The sequence below is a fragment of the Balaenoptera ricei genome, chromosome 1 (genome assembly GCF_028023285.1).
Source record: "Balaenoptera ricei isolate mBalRic1 chromosome 1, mBalRic1.hap2, whole genome shotgun sequence".
Classification (NCBI taxonomy): Eukaryota; Metazoa; Chordata; class Mammalia; order Artiodactyla; family Balaenopteridae; genus Balaenoptera; species Balaenoptera ricei.
The window spans coordinates 65,787,846-65,805,579 of record NC_082639.1 but is presented as its reverse complement, the minus strand read 5'-3'; the positions used below and the strand labels follow the sequence as shown (position 1 = coordinate 65,805,579).

Sequence of the window (17,734 nt, the reverse complement as noted above, 5' to 3'; positions counted from 1 at the left end):
TCGTGGGCTCTAGAGCGCAGGTTCAGTAGTTGTGGTGCACGGGCTTAGTTGTACCGCAGCATGTGGAATCTTCCCGGACCAGGGCTAGAACCCATGTCCCCTGCATTGGCAGGTGGATTCCTAACCACTGCGCCACCAGGGAAGTCCAACATTATTTTTAAAAGCAAAAATCTAAGGAATTTAAATATTCAACAATAGGGAATAGTGAAATAATTTATACTACATCAATTAAATAGCATATTATGTAGTCATAAATATCACAGTATTTAAAAAGAAGTAGAGCATAAGAAAATGCTCGTTATGTTAAAAAGGATGTAAAACTGCATATATAATATGACCTTAATAGTGAAAAATACATCTATATGTATTAAAAATCTAATAGAGTATACAGTAAGACAGTTATACCATTTAACTTCATATCTGAGGGATTACAGATGTTTTTGTTCTTCTTCATACCTTTCTAAATCTTCTATACTATTTTTACAATCCGAAAGTTTTTTAAATATTAATTCTAAAAAGTTTAAATAAAACACATTATATGTAGTATAATTTTATAAATATTATTGAGAGTTAACTGACTCTCAGTAGAAATTAATCAATATTTTTCATTAATATACCTATTGACTATTTTCATTTTCACCCTTGGCTTCATATTTTGAGTACATCAATTGCACTAGATACATATTTGAGTAATATTATGTACTAGAAGGGGGAAAATATACAGTAAACCTTTATTAATTCAGAAGTTAGAATAATTTAGGCACTAGAGTGAATGCATTTTTACATATACTTAAGATATTAATAACAAAACTGCCAAAGAAATGTTTAAAATACTTGAACTGGGGGTCTGGGCAAGATGGCGGAAGAGTAAGACCCGGAGATCACCTTCCTTCCCACAGATACATTAGAAATATATCTACACGTGGAACTGCTCCTACAGAACACCCACTGAACGCTGGCAAAAGACGTCAGACCTCCCAAAAGGTAAGAAACTCCCCACGTACTTGGGTAGGACAAAAGAAAAAAGAAATAACAGAGACAAAAGAATAGGGACGGGACCTGCACCAGTGGGAGTGAGCTGTGAAGGAGGAAAGGTTTCCACACACTAGGAAGCCTGTTCGCGGGCGGAGACTGCAGGTGGCAGAGGGGGGAAGCTTCGGAGCCACGGAGGAGAGCATAGCAACAGGGGTGCGGAGGGCAAAGCGGAGAGATTCCTGCACAGAGGATCAGTGCCGAGCAGCACTCACCAGCCCGAGAGGCTTGTCTGCTCACCCGCTGGGGTGGGCGGGGGCTGGGAGCTGAGGCTCGGGCTTTGGTCGGTCGGATCCCAGGGAGAGGACTGGGGTTGGCGGCGTGAACACAGCCTGAAGGGGTTAGCGCACCACAGCTAGCCGGGAGGGAGTCCGGGAAAAAGTCTGCAGCTGCCGAACAGGCAAGAGACTTTTTCTTGCCTCTGTTTCGCGGTGTGCAAGGAGAGGGGATTCAGAGCGCCGCCTAAACAAGCTCCAGAAGCAGGCGCGAGCCGTGGCTATCAGCGCGGACCCCAGAGATGGGCATGAGATGCTAAGGCTGCTGCTGCCGCCACCAAGAAGCCTGTGTGCGAGCACAGGTCACTCTCCACACCGCCCCTCCCGGGAGCCTGAGCAGCCAGCCACTGCCAGGGTCACGTGATCCAGGGACAACTTCCCCGGGAGAACGCACGGCGCGCCTCAGGCTGGTGCAACGTCATGCTGGCCTCTGCCGCCGCAGGCTCGCCCCGCGTCCGTACCCCTCCCTCCCCCCGGCCTGAGTGAGCCAGAGCCCCCAAGCAGCTGCTCCTTTAACCCCGTCCTGTCTGGGCGGGGAACAGACGCCCTCAGGCGACCTGCATGCAGAGGCAGGTCCAAATCCAAAGCTGAACCCCAGGAGCTGTGCGAACAAAGAAGAGAAAGGGAAATCTCTCCCAGCAGCCTCAGAAGCAGCGGAGTAAAACTCCACAAACAACTTGATGTACCTGCATCTGTTGAATACCTGAATAGACAACGAATCATCCCAAATTCAGGAGGTGGACTTTGGGAGCAGGATATATTAATTTCTCCCCTTTTCCTTTGTTTGTGAGTGTATATGTGTATGCTTCTGGGTGAGATTTTGTCTGTATAGCTTTGCTTTCACCATTTGTCCTAGGGTTCGGTCTGTCCGTTTCCTTTTTTTTTTTTTTTAACTAAAAAAATTTTTTTTTCTTGATAAATTTTTTCATAATAATTTTTTCCTTATTTTTTATTTTAAAAAATTAAAATAATTTTTTTCTTAATAATTTTTTTCTTATTTTTTTATTGTAAAAAATTTAAAATTTTTTGTTCTTAATAAATTTTTTCTTAATTTTTTTCTTACTTTTTATTATAAAAAATTAATAAATTTATTTTTAAAAATTAAAAAAAAATTTTTCTTAATAAATTTTTTCTTAATAATTTTTTTCTTATTTTTTATTATAATAGCTTTATTTTATTTTATTTTATCCTCTTTCTTTCTTTCTATTTTTTCTCCCTTTTAACCTGAGCCATGTGGATGAAAGGCTCTTGGTGCTCCAGCCAGGCATCAGGGCTGTGCCTCTGAGGTGGGAGAGCCAACTTCAGGACACTGGTCCACAAGAGACCTCCCAGCTCCACGTAATACCAAATGGCGAAAATCTCTCAGAGATCTCCATCTCAACATCAAGACCCAGCTTCACTCAACGACCAGCAAGCTACACTACAGTGCTGGACACCCTATGCCAAACAACTATCAAGACAGGAACACAGCCCCATCCATTAGCAGAGAGCCTGCCTAAAATCACAATAAGGCCACAGACACCCCAAATCACACCACCAGACGTGGATGTGCCCACCAGAAAGACAAGATCCAGCCTCATCCACCAGAACACAGGCACTAGTCCCCTCCACCAGGAAGCCTACACAACACACTGAAACAACCTTAGCCACTGGGGACAGATACCAAAAACAATGGGAACTACGAACCTGCAGCCTGTGAAAAGGAGACCCCAAACACAGTAAGATAAGCAAAATGAGAAGACAGAAAAACACACAGGAGATGAAGGAGCAGGGTCAAAACACACCAGACCTAACAAATGAAGGGGAAATAGGTAGTCTACCTGAAAAAGAATTCAGAGTAATGATAGTAAAGATGATCCAAAATCTTGGAAATAGAATAGACAAAATGCAAGAAACATTTAACAAGGACGTAGAAGAACTAAAGAGGAACCAAGCAACGATGAACAACACAATAAATGAAATTAAAAATACTCTAGATGGGATCAATAGCAGAATAACTGAGGCAGAACAATGGGTAAGTGACCTGGAAGATAAAATAGTGGAAATAACTACTGCAGAGCAGAATAAAGAAAAAAGAATGAAAAGAACTGAGGACAGTCTCAGAGACCTCTGGGACAACATTAAACGCACCAACATTCGAATTATAGAGGTCCCAGAAGAAGAAGAGAAAAAGAAAGGGACTGAGAAAATATTTGAAGAGATTATAGTTGAAAACTTCCCTAATATGGGAAAGGAAATAGTTAATCAAGTCCTGGAAGCACAGAGAGTCTCATACAGGATAAATCCAAGGAGAAACACACCAAGACACATATTAATCAACCCATCAAAAATTAAATATAAAGAAAACATATTAAAAGCAGCAAGGGAAAAACAACAAATAACACACAAGGGAATCCCCATAAGGTTAAGAGCTGATCTTTCAGCAGAAACTCTGCAAGCCAGAAGGGAGTGGCAGGATATACTTAAAGTGATGAAGGAGAAAAACCTACAACCAAGATTACTCTACCCAGCAAGGATCTCATTCAGATTCGATGGAGAAATTAAAACCTTTACAGACAAGCAAAAGCTGAGAGAGTTCAGCACCACCAAACCAGCTTTATAATAAATGCTAAAGGAACTTCTCTATGCAAGAAACACAAGAGAAGGAAAACACCTACAATAACAAACCCAAAACATTTAAGAAAATGGGAATAGGAACATACATATCGATAATTACCTTAAATGTAAATGGATTAAATGCTCCCACCAAAAGACACAGACTGGCTGAATGGATACAAAAACAAGACCCGTATATATGCTGTCTACAAGAGACCCACTTCAGACCTAGGGACACATACAGACTAAAATACTTGAACTACTTTTAAAGACTCTGATATTTTAGAAATACCTAGTTATAAACAGTAAGATAATTACAAATATTCATATCAGTGTATAAGTTAGGTTCTCCAAAGCATCTCTATGCTACAATTTTTTAGCCTATTTCTAATATTATATACATTATAAGAAAAGAATCTGGATGTTTCACACAATTCTTAGACAATATTGAGAATTAGCCTACTAAGTAACTCTCACCTGTTGAAACAAATTGACAACTAAGTAGGAAATACATATAAATGTCTTCATTAGTTTACCTGAAATTTAGGTACCTGAAATAAATAAAAAACATTTATTTTCAAATACTACTTTGTACTCTTTCAGACCAATTCTCACAGTTAGCTCAAAATGATAACAACTTACTATATTTTGGTATCATAATCACACCTAGACTGAAATCTGTTTGACTAATAGCCAAAAGAAAGAAAAATCCTATGTAAAGTCACTTTCAGAATAGAACTGCAGCATGCATGTGTGTAAAATGTATAAGAATATCTTTCATAAAAAAATCCAATTTAGGGACTTCCCTGGCAGTCCAGTGGTTAAGACTCTGCGCTTCCACTGCAAGGGGCACAGATTTGATCCCCGGTTGGGGAACTAAGATCCTGCATGCTGCACGGCATGGCCAAAATAAATTCCAATTTAAAAATCTGTTGAGTAGTTCTCAGAAAATTAAATAAAATCTATAAATATCCTCCTGAAGTCACTCAGTCATTCAACAAACAAACTTATCTTTTCAGTCATATTAATTTCTTATTAGTTCAAGAAACTACTAGTTCAAACACCTACTGTCATGTATTCCATCTGAACTTCCTGACACAACCGCTCAGTTCTAGAGCTCCGGAGTGCTCCATTAAGTAGCTATTATTCTCCTGGAAATAAGCTAGAGGATTGTTGTGGTACTTTTCTGGCATCCCAGAAACATTAATAATTAGGTATCTTTCTTCTGGAAATAAGCAAGAGGATTATTTTATGACACTTTCTGGCATCCCAGAAACATCATTGTACCTAAATATGTTGCTTTTGCCTTAATGTGCTGTAGCCCAGTGTATACGTACAGACTGAAAAGGAAAAAGAGCACACTTATTCACTTCTTTAAATGTGAAATAAAGCAGCAGCTACACATACTCACACACATCATTGGCTCCTCAGTCAGTCTCCCCAAATATTTCTTTTGTTGTTGATCATTTCCAGCAATAATAACAGGCATTTGCTATCAACCAAAGAAAAGTGATATTAAAAAAGCAAGATATTTTAAAATTAGGTATGTAAATTGAAATACTTAATTCAAAACATGAGAACTATTTTCCCCCAAGGGTAAGTCCAAAGAATTGGCCTTTATTCTACCTCTAAGTTAGAGAGCTAAAACCACGAGGATATAAATCTATTAATCCAAGTATTTTCATAAAACAAAGTTATATAGGACTTGTTGGTAACATAATATATAAAAATCTACTGTAGTAAGATGCACAAGTAGAGAATTAAATTTACGGACTTCCCTGGTGGCACAGTGGTTAAGAATCCGCCTGCCAATGCAGGGGACACGGGTTTGAGCCCTGGTCCAGGAAGATCTGACATGCCGCGGAGCAACTAAGCCCGTGTGCCACAACTACTGACTCTGTGCTCTAGAGCCCGCGAGTCACAACTACTGAGCCCGTGCACCACAACTACTGAAGCCCACGCGCCTAGAGCCCGTGCTCTGCAACAAGAGAAGCCACACAATGAGAAGCCCACGCACTGCAACGAAGAGTAGCCCCCACTCGCCGCAACTAGAGAAAGCCTGCATGCAGCAACGAAGACCCAATGCAGCCAAAAATAAACAAACAAACAAAAAAGAATTAAATTTACAATAAATGACACGGTATATATGATCAGGTGTCCTAAGAATTACTCATTAAATTTCAGCATTGCCAGCAGTGGCAGCAAGCCATCCCAATCCTTCTCCTGAATGCCCTTACCTAAGAATTGCCACTGAAGCCACAGCCAAAGTGTACAGTTTCCCCACAGAGACAGCTAGGACTCTGAGTACTAAAGACAACAGCCAGAATGATCAACTCATGGAAAAGAACTCCAGGCTTCACTGCAGAACCTTGTGTTCCTTTTTAAAGAAAACTGTGTTCCACCAGCTAACCTAACTTAGCAGTACTATTTCATTAACAACAGCTCAGTTAAGCAATTCATTTTCTAGGTAACTTACCCCCAGAGAATTTCCTTCAATAGCAGTCTGAACCCCTGTACATCCATAAGCCATTTCTTCAGTAATTAGACAGCTATCAAAAGTTCCAAGTCCAAGACCTCCTACAGTATCAAAATGTTTTAAGAGCCCATTATAACATATAGCACACCTCAACAGAAATAAGGGTGAACTATTTAAATTACTTCCAATATAACCTAATTGATTTTAACAGCAAATTTACAAATACAGTATCTATAACACTAGAAACTAAAAGTTTTCTGGCTAGTACAGTAACAAAGTATACTTCTCTAAAATAAGTTTTAAAATTTCAAAAAATTCTCTTACTATTTGTAATCTGGACCTGTCTTCCTGTTTCAGCTTGATTTTGTAAAAACTTGATTCAACTCTGCTAAAATTTTAACCTTTTGACTGACGAAAGGAGTGAAAGGAAAGTCTCAATAAAATGTAAAATCAAAGGTAGAATTAAAATGCAACAAATCAACTAACTGTAGAGAGAGAAGTTACCAAGGATTAGGATCAAGTTAACATCGGAATCAGTTATAAAGAAGGAAGAATGCCTCTAAGTGTTGAGTACAAGGCTTCTAAAAGCTGACAAATACTGAAGTCTGAACAGGGGCACAAAGGTAGAAACCCATTTAATGGCAACAAATATCTGAAAGAATGACTGAATAGAATTTCAAAATTCTTCTTGTACATAGGCATTCTAGGATTAAAAATGTAAAGAAAGCTTACCACAACTTTCTGGAATGTGTGTATTCAATAAACCAAGTTCCCAGGCTCTTTTAATTAGTGGGACAGGATACTGAAAGAAAAAAATAATAATAAAGATAAAAGCCAGTTATATTTAAAATCTGTTTATATTTAAAATCTTGTAAAATATGTCAAAGATTTTTCTCTCCTTAAAATGCATAAACCTACCTCGCCAGTCTTATCATATTCCGCAGCAACTGGGATTATTTCCTCCCTGGCAAATTTACGAGCAGTAGCTTGAAATTCTTTCTGCTGTTCAGTGAACGCTAAGGGAAAGTTATTTAGAAAACATTAAAATAGGACAATGAGTTGAGGGAAATGAAGTAAGTATGTGGAAATTTATATTTATAATGGAGACTTTAAACCTTGATAACAAGAAAGTCAGACTACAGTGTGCCTTCAGACTAATCAAGATTTCACTGTGCTATATGAATAAATCTATATCAATACTCATGCCAAAAAGGTAGGTAAGATTTCTAGCTTTTACAAATGAGTAACAGATATAAACTTGAGTTTTCCTCTTCCAAGTGTTAAGATAAAAACAATTTTTCTTACTTATTATTAGTTCCAAAGCAGACTCATCAAACGTTGACTAACACTGAAATAAAACTAATACATATGACAATGCCCTGATCTCAAGAATCAATCTAATTAGGGAGGTAAGACATGACCAGTGACCATAAACCAATAAAACTTGTTCCAAAATATCATATAATACTAATATCATAATTTCAATTTTACTCCTCCTTTAGACTCAGATAATTTAAGTTTATAAATTAGCACAAAGCAACTGGCAAAAGTGGTGGGAAAGCTTCTCAAATTAATGAAGTGAATACGGAGACTGGACCGAGGACAGAAGGCAATTACCACCATACTTTTTAAAATCCATACTATCGAAGGATAGGTAAAATTTTTAAAAGATATAGGGTATTTCAGGCAAGAAGAATGAGAAAAAAGGCAGAAAGGCAAGAATGAGCAAGAATGTTTAGGAGTATAGTAATCATTTCTATAGGGATGTATGAAATAAAATGTAAAAGACATTAGAAATTCGGTGTTGAATCTCTCATTGTATAAATAAGGAAACAAAAGCCCAGACTAAGGAAACGATAGCCCCAGAGTCTTACAATGAATTAGCAATAAAACTATACTTAGCGTTTCAGTCTAGTGTTCTCTACATCACAACTTCACTTCTAAAATTGGGGCCAATTCGTATCAAAATTGTGAGTGGGTAAAGGGGAGGGAAGGCAAGGATCTATTACGTATTATTTGGGAACCTACTTTGATCCAGTTACTATGTGCTAGGACTTCACATATGTCATATAATTTAATCTTCAAATAAATCCTGTGTTGTAGATATTATCCCCAGTTTATAGCTAAACAACCAGGTGCAACTGGTCATAGGTGTTATCCTTATTCCTTTTCTTGAGCTCCACAATCTCCCTCCTAAACACTTATATCTATCTCATCTTCTGTCAGTCGGCAAACCACCATAGATTTCTCCTGCTAGTCTCTTATTATTGAGTATGAATCTGTACATGACAAACTGAAACTAAAGAGCAACCATACCAAACCTATGCTAACATCTCAATAAGAAAATAAGATCCAGTGTCCCAAACTGCTATCCTCATGCTGTTTCAAAATTTTCACTTAATTCTGTTAAAAAAAAAAAAAACTTTATAAAGATGCTAACAATCTTAAAAAATAAAATAAAAACCAAAAATGATAACCCTAGGGAGTTTTGAGTTTGTTATTTCTACCTGGGTGTGAGTTAATTATCTCAGCTGCCTTTTAACTATTTTCTGAGACCAAGTGAACTGAGAAAATGGGTTTTTAACTAGAGGAAAGGTAATAATTTTGAAGCAAGAAGCACTATAGGGGGCAAAGGATGCTGAAGAAAGGGATTATTTTTCAAATTTTTTGCCTGGGTGGGGTCTTCATTTTAGAGAGAAAGGGGAAGCAAAATCTTATTCCTTTTCCCTCCGACACCACATGGCTCCCTGATCCCAAAACTAAGAACCACATCTACTAGCACCAAACTGCACTTCAGATATATTATGGACAAAACAGGCTCAGCTTATTAGCAGGCACCTAGCACTTTGTATCTAATAAGTGTTTAAGAAGTATTTGTTGCATTCATTTCTAAGTTGAAGACTAGTCATATGTAGCAGTGAATTTGTTATTTATTTGGGGATATATACTTAAGAAAAATGGCAGAAATACATATGTATGCTGCTAATACAGATTTATGTATAGGGTATTATGCTGGAGAAGAAAACAAGATCAGGAAGAATGGGTATGACTAACTGAACAATCTGTGGATGGTGATTGGTTCTATTCACTGACAGACATTACTGAGTTTGTTTACAAACATATTCCAGATAAATACATATAAAAAGCTGCATACATACAACAAACAAAAGTTTAAAATAAAAACACAGAACATATACCAAAACTAAATCCTGATCCAGGTTCACGGTGTTGGACAGCTTTCGTATGTTGTGATCTCCAGTCAAAGCGAGAAAGACTTCTCAGTACCTGCAAAGACCAATTTTATTACAATAAATTTGATAAATTAAACATGAGTCAAATAGAATACTGACAAGTGAGTAGAACAGCTTCTTTGACCATATTCAAGAACACAGTTTAAGTCATTACTTAAATGCCCTCAACCATAATTTGACTTCTGTATTAAGCCAATTATCAGATATTGAACACCTATCATAAAGGAAATTCTTTTTTAAAAAAATGCAATGTGGAGAGATTGGCTCAAGATGGTGGAGTAGAAGGATGTGCACTCACTCCCTCTTGCGAGAGCACCGGAATCACAACTAACTGCTGAACAATCATCAACAGAAAGACACTGGAACTCACCAAAAAAGATACCCCACTACCAAAGACAAAGGAGAAGCCGCAATAAGATGGGAGGAGGGGTGCAAGCACAATAAAATCAAATCCCATAACCACTGGGTGGGTGACTCACAAATTGGAGAACAATTATACCACAGAAGTCCACCCACTGGAGTGAAGGTTTTGAGCCCCAGGTCAGGCTTCTCAACCTGGGGGTCCAGCAACAAGCAGAGGAATTCCCAGAGAATCAGACTTTGAAGGCTAGCGGGATTTTATTGCAGGATTTCAATAGGACTGGGTGAAACAGAGACTCCACTCTTGGAGGGCACAAAGTAGTGTGCACATCAGGACCCAGGGAAGGAGCAGTGATCCCACAGGAGACTGAACCAGACCTACCTGCTAGTGTTGGAGGGTCTCCTGCAGACGTGGGGGGTGGCTGTGGCTCAGCACAGGGACAAGGACACTGGCAGCAGTTCTGGGAAGTACTCCTTGGTGTGAGCCGTCCTGGAGTTGCCATTAGCCCCACCAAAGAGCCAGGTAGGTGCCAGTGCTGAGTCGCCTCAGGCCAAACAACCAACAGGGAGGGAACTCAGCCACACCCATCAGCAGACAAGTGGAATAAAGTTTTACTGAGCTCTGCCCATCAGAGCAACAACCAGCTCTACCCACCACCAGTCCCTCCCATCAGAAAGCTGGCATAAGCCTCTTAGATAGCCTCATCCACCAGAGGGCAGACAGCAAAAGCAAGAAGAACTACAATTCTGTAGCCTGTGGAACGAAAACCACATTCACAGAAAGACAAAATGCAAAGGCATAAGACTATGTACCAGATGGAAGAACAAGCCAAAACCCCAAAAAAACAACTAAATGAAGTGGAGATAGGCAACCTTCCAGAAAAAGAATTCAGAATAATGATAGTGAAAATGATCCAGGACCTCGGAAAAAGAATGGCGGCAAAGATCAAGAAGATGCAAGAAATATTTAACAAACACCTAGAAGAATTAAAGAACAAACACCTAGAAGAATTAAAGAACAAACAGAGATGAACAATACAATAACTGAAATGAAAAATACACTAGAAGGAATCAATAGCAGAATAACTGAGGCAGAAGAATGGATAAGTGACCTAGAAGACAGAATGGTGGAATTCACTGCAGCAGAAAGAATTTAAAAAAAGAATGAGAAGAAATGAAGACAGCCTAAGAGACCTCTGGGAAAACATTAAACGCAACAACATTCACATTATAGGGGTCCCAGAAGAAGAGAGAGAAAGGACCCGAGAAAATATTTGAAGAGATTATAGTCGAAAACTTCCCTAACATGGGACAGGAAATAGCCACCCAAGTCCAGGAAGCCACCCGAGTCCAGGAAATAGCCACCTAAGTCCAGGAAGCATCCAAGTCCCAGGCAGGATAAACCCAAGCAGAAACACGCCGAGACACACAGTAATCAAACTGACAAAAATTAAAGACAAAGAAAAATTATTGAAAGGAACAAGGGAAAAACGACAAACAATATACAAAGGAACTCCCATAAGCTTAACAGCTGATTTCTTAGCAGAAACTCTACAAGCCAAAAGGGAGTGGCACGATATATTTAAAGTGATGAAAGGGAAGCACCTATAACCAAGATTACTCTACCTAGCAAGGATCTCATTCAGATTCAACGGTGAAATCAAAAGCTTTACAGACAAGCAAAAGCTAAGAGAATTCAGCACCACCAAACCAGCTCTACAACAAATGCTAAAGGAACTTCTCTAAGTGGAAAACACAGAAAAGAAAAGGTCCTACAAAAACAAACACAAAACAATTAAGAAAATGGCAATAGGAACATACATTTCGATAATCACCTTAAATGTGAATGGATTTAATGCTCCAACCAAAAGACACAGGCTCGTTGAATGGATACAAAAACAAGGCCCATGTATATGCTGTCTGCAAGAGGCCCACTTCAGAACTAGGGAGGCATACAGACTGAAAGTGAGGGGATGGAGAAAGATATTCCATGCAAATGGGAATCAAAAGAAAGCTGGAGTAGCAACACTCGTATCAGATAAAATGGACTTTAAAATAAAGAATGTTACAAGAGACAAGGAAGGACACTACATAATGATCAAGGGATCAATCCAAGACGAAGATATAACAATTATAAATATATATGGACCCAACATAGGAGCACGTCAATACATAAAGCAAATGCTAACAGCTATAAAAGAGGAAATCGACAGTAACACAATAATAGTGGGGACTTCAACACCTCACTTACACCAATGGACAGATCATCCAGAAAATTAATAAGGAAACACAGACTTAAAAGACACAATAGATCAGATAAATTTAATTGATATTTATAGGACCATCTGAAAACAGCAGATTACACTTTCTTCTCAAGTGCACATGGAACACTCTCCAGGACAGATCACAACTTGGGTCACAAATTAAGCCCCGGTAAATTTAAGAAAACTGAAATCATATCAAGCATCTTTTCCGACCACAACGCTATGAGATTAGAAATAAATTACATGGGAAAAAAAAGTAAAAAACACAAACACATGGAGGCTAAACAATACATTACTAAATAACCAAGAGATCACTGAAGAAATCAAAGAGGAAATCAAAAAATACCTAGAGACAAATGACAATGAACACAGGACGAACCAAAACCTATGGGATGCAGCAAAAGCAGTTCTAAGAGGGAAGTTTATAGCAATGCAATCCTACCTCAAGAAACAAGAAAAATTTCAAATAAACAATCTAACTTTACACCTAAAGAAACTAGAGAAAGAAGAACAAACAAAACCCAAAGTTAGTAGAAGGAAAGAAATCATAAAGATCAGAGCAGAAACAAATGAAATAGAAACAAAGAAAACAATAGCAAAGATCAATAAAACGAAAAGCTGGCTCTTTGAGAAGACAAACAAAATTGATAAACCTTTAGCCAGACTCATCAAGAAAAAGAGCGAGAGGACTCAAATCAATAAAATTAGAAATGAAAAAGGAGAAGTTACAACAGACACTGCAGTAATACAAAGCATCCTAAGAGACTACTGCAAGCAACTCTATGCCAATAAAATGGACAACCTGGAAGAAATGGACAAATTCTTAGAAAGGTATACCCTTCCAAGATTGAACCAGGAAGAAACAGAAAATATGAACAGATCAATCACAAGTAATGAAATTGAAACTGTGATTAAAAATCTTCCAACAAACAAACATCCAGGACCAGATGGTTTCACAGACGAATTCTAGCAAACATTTAGAGACGAGCTAACAACCATCCCTCTCAAACACTTCCAAAAAACTGCAGAGGAAGGAACACTCCCAAACTCATTCTACGAGGCCACCATCACCCTGATACCAAAACCAGACAAAGATACTACAGAAAAAGAAAATTGCAGACCAATATCACTGATGAATATAGATGCAAAAATCCTCAACAAAATACTAGCAAACAGAATCCAAGAACACATTAAAAGAGTCATACACCATGATCAAGTGGGATTTATCCCAGGGATGCAAAGATTCTTCAATATACACAAATCAATCAATGTGATACACCATATTAACAAACTGAAGAATAAAAACCATATGATCATCTCCATAGATGCAGAAAAAGCTTTTGACAAAATTCAACACCCATTTATGACAAAAACTCTCCAGAAAGTGGGCACAGAGGGAAACTACCTCAACATAATAAAGGCCATATATGACAAACCCACAGCAAACATCATTCTCAATGGTGAAAAACTGAAAGCATTTCCTCAAAGATCAGGAAAAAGACAAAAGACAAAGATATCCACTCTCTCCACTCTTATTCAACATAGTTTTGGAAGTCCTAGCCACAGCAAGCAGAGAAGAAAAAGAAATAAAAGGAATACAAATCAAAAAAGAAGAAGTAAAACTGTCACTGTTTGCAGATGACATGATACTATAAATAGATAATCCTTAAAATGCCACCAGAAAACTACTAGAGCTAATCAATGAATTCAGTAAATTTGCAGGATACAAAATTAATGCACAGAAATCTCTTGCATTCCTATATACTAACAACAAAAGATCAGAAAGAGAAATTAAGGAAAGAATCCCATTAACCACTGCAACAAAAAGAATAAAATACCTAAGAATAAACCTACCTAAGGAGGTAAAAGACCTGTACTCGGAAAACTATAAGACACTGATGAAAGAAATCAAAGATGATGCAAACAGATGGAGAGGTATACCGTGTTCTTAGACTGGAAGAATCAATATTGTGAAAATAACTCTACTACCCAAAGCAATCTACAGATTCAATGCAATCCCTATCAAATTACCAATGGCATTTTTTACAGAACTAGAACAAAAATCTTAAAATTTGTATGGAGACACAAAAGACCCCGAATAGCCTAAGTAATCTTGAGGGAAAAAAAACGGAGCTGGAGGAATCAGACTCCCTGACTTCAGACTATACTACAAAGCTCCAGTAATCAAGACAATATGGTACTGGCACAAAAACAGAAATATAGGTCAATGGAACAGGACAGAAAGCCCAGAGATAAACCCACACAAATATGGTCAACTAATCTATGACAAAGGAGGCAAGGATATACAATGGAGAAAAGACAGTCTCTTCAGTAAGTGGTGCTGGGAAAACTGGACAGCTACATGTAGAAGAATGAAATTAGAATGCTCCCTAACACCCTACAGAAAAATAAATTCAAAATGGATTAAAGACCTAAATGTAAGACTGGACACTATAAAACTCTTAGAGGAAAACACAGGAAGAACACTCTGACATAAATCACAGCAAGATCTTTTTTGACCCTCCTCCTAGAGTAATGGAAATAAAAACGAAAATAAACAAATGGGACCTAATGGAACTTAAAAGCTTTTGCACAGCAAAGGAAACCATAAACAAGACGAAAAGACAACCCTCAGAATGGGAGAAAATATTTGCAAATGAATCAACAGGCAAAGGATTAATCTGCAAAATATATAAACAGCTCATGCAGCTCAATATTAAAAAAACAAACAACCCAATCCAAATATGGGCAGAAGACCTAAATAGACATTTCTCCAAAGAAGACATACACATGGCCAAGAGGCACATGAAAAGCTGCTCAATATCACTAATTATTAGAGAAATGCAAATCAAAACTACAATGAGGTATCACCTCACACCCGTTAGAATGGCACAGCCGTTAGAATGGGAATCATTAGAAAATCTACAAAAAACAAATGCTGGAGAGGGTGTGGAGAAAAGAGAACCCTCTTGCACTCCTGGGGGAATGCAAATTGATACAGCCACTATGGAGAGCAGTATGGAGGTTCCTTAAAAAAACTAAAAATAGAATTACCATATGACCCAGCAATCCCACTGCTGGGCACACAGCCAGAGAAAACAATAATTCAAAAAGATACATGCACCCCAATGTTCACTGCAGCACTATTTACAATAGCCAGGTCATGGAAGCAACCTAAATGCCCACTGACAGACGAATGGATAAAGATGTGGTACATATATACAATGGAATATTACTCGGCCATAAAAAGGAACGAAATTGGGTCATTTGTAGAGACATGGATGGACCTAGACACTGTCATACAGAGTGAAGTAAGTCAGAAAGAGAAAAACAAATATCGTATATTAACACATGTATGTAGAACCTAGAAAAATGGTACAGATGAACCTGTTTGCAAGGCAGAAAGAGACACAGATGTAGAGAACAAACGTATGGACACCAAGGCGGGAACGTTGTGGGGGGTGGGTGGGATGAATTGGGAGATTGGGATTGACATGTATACACTAATATGTATGAAATAGATAACTAATAAGAACCTGCTGTATAAAAAATAAATAAATAAAATTAAATTTTAAAAAAATGCAATGCAACTAAAACTGATCAGTAGTATTTGCACTACTAACATGGAGTGTTTCCAAGACAAATACCAATCAGGAGTAGTGGTAGACTTAGAACCACTATTCGAGAAATCTCACCTACAAGTTCTAGAACATTTGTGATTGGGGAGTTGGAATGGGGGGGGGGGTGGGACAACAATAGGATGGTACCATACATTAGGATGGTACCATACATTCAAGAGTTGCCTAGTCCATCAACTTTGATACCCTGTCTCTGGTGAGCCTCCGAGGAATGCCTCTGGGAATCTTCCCCTTGGAGGATCCCATTTTCTAAGATACCTCACTTTATTTAACAAAACAAATTAGCCTAAAACAATTTTCTATATTTTCTGCTGTTGTCTGTAAGTATTCTTAGAATATTCTAAGCCAAGGGTAAGCACACTATGGTACCCACCAGTTTTGTAAATAAAATTCTGTTGGAACACAGCCATACCATATTGTCTATTGCTGCTTTCACAGCAGAGTTGTGAAACCATATGGTCCACAAAGCCAAAAATATTTACTGTCTCTTTACAAAACAGTTTGTCAACCCTATTTTAAACCATTAATATACTACTTGTCTTAATACCTGAAATATATGCATATTTCTTCAAAAAGATATATAAAAAATATAAGCAGATATTATTCCTTTGCAATCCATTTTTATACTCACAACAGTTCAATGTACACAAAAAGTAACCACTTGCATTTATTAAAGTTATCAAACTGGAAATCATACTGGAACTCCTAAGTAAATGTTTAAGGACAGCCAAAATTACACAATTTACACTTCAAGAAATTTGATGGAACTAAATTCTAGTAAGCTAGACATTGAAAGAAAAGAGAAACTCAACAGTATACTAAAAGATCAAGAACTGAACTTGCTTATGTTTTTCAAAATCTGTGTAAAGAAAGTGTCCACTTTGTAGATGACAACTTAAACTTGTAAACAGAATTATCTACATTTAAAGTGACAATGAAGACTGTCAAATATCTTAATTTTTTATTTATTTATTTATTTATTTATTTATTTATGGCTGTGTTGGGTCTTCGTTTCTGTGCGAGGGCTTTCTCTAGTTGTGGCAAGCGGGGGCCACTCTTCATCGCGGTGCACGGGCCTCTCACTATCGCGGCCTCTCTTGTTGTGGAGCACAGGCTCCAGACGCACAGGCTCAGTAATTGTGGCTCACGGGCCCAGCTGCTCTGCGGCATGTGGGATCTTCCCAGACCAGGGCTCGAACCCGTGTCCCCTGCATTGGCAGGCAGATTCTCAACCACTGCGCCACCAGGGAAGCCCAAAATATCTTAATTTAAATAACCCTTTCAAAGTGATAACATACTTTATAGTACAATTTTGAAAAAATAGAGTACAAAAATTCACATCTCCTTTGCAATTTTCATTGATTTTTTTTTTTGGAAGTAAAACATGGTTTCTCTGATACTCATTGTCCAGTCATCATAGACCAAACCTATTCTTCTTTAGTCACATTCAACGTATGAATGCACTGAATCTTTCGGTCAACCCTAAGATTAAGGAACTATTTTTATTCTTATTTTGCATATGAAGAAACTGAGGCTCAGAAAGGTCAAGTAAAATTGGCCAAGGTCACTCTACTTACTATTAGGAACCAGGATTATTATTCTAACATTTACTATCATGAACTCATGCCATCAACCACCTTGCTATACTGCTCTTTCAATTTAAGTATCCTAATTGGTTATTAGATTCCATAAAGGAAAAAAAAAAAAAAAACCCCACAAAAATAAGACCAAAAACCTTGACTCTTCTAAATGTGTGTTTAGACAGCACTGCACAAAATTAGACCTCACAATACAGGTAAAATGGTCTGCTGAGAGGCTTTAAATAGGGAATTATTAGTATATC

General features: G+C 37.9%; 1 protein-coding gene across 1 annotated transcript in view; it reads right to left on the bottom strand.

The window, feature by feature from the left end:
• The window catches only part of ACADM (acyl-CoA dehydrogenase medium chain), a 51,667-nt gene that overhangs the window by 32,169 nt on the left and 1,764 nt on the right, over positions 1 to 17,734 (bottom strand). Inside the window, exons 2-6 of the mRNA XM_059924569.1 lie at positions 9,576 to 9,663; positions 7,297 to 7,394; positions 7,111 to 7,180; positions 6,379 to 6,479; positions 5,314 to 5,394 (exon numbers count right to left, since the gene is read on the bottom strand). Coding sequence (XP_059780552.1) covers positions 5,314 to 5,394; positions 6,379 to 6,479; positions 7,111 to 7,180; positions 7,297 to 7,394; positions 9,576 to 9,663 — 438 coding nt within the window. The remainder of the gene's footprint in view (positions 1 to 5,313; positions 5,395 to 6,378; positions 6,480 to 7,110; positions 7,181 to 7,296; positions 7,395 to 9,575; positions 9,664 to 17,734) is intronic.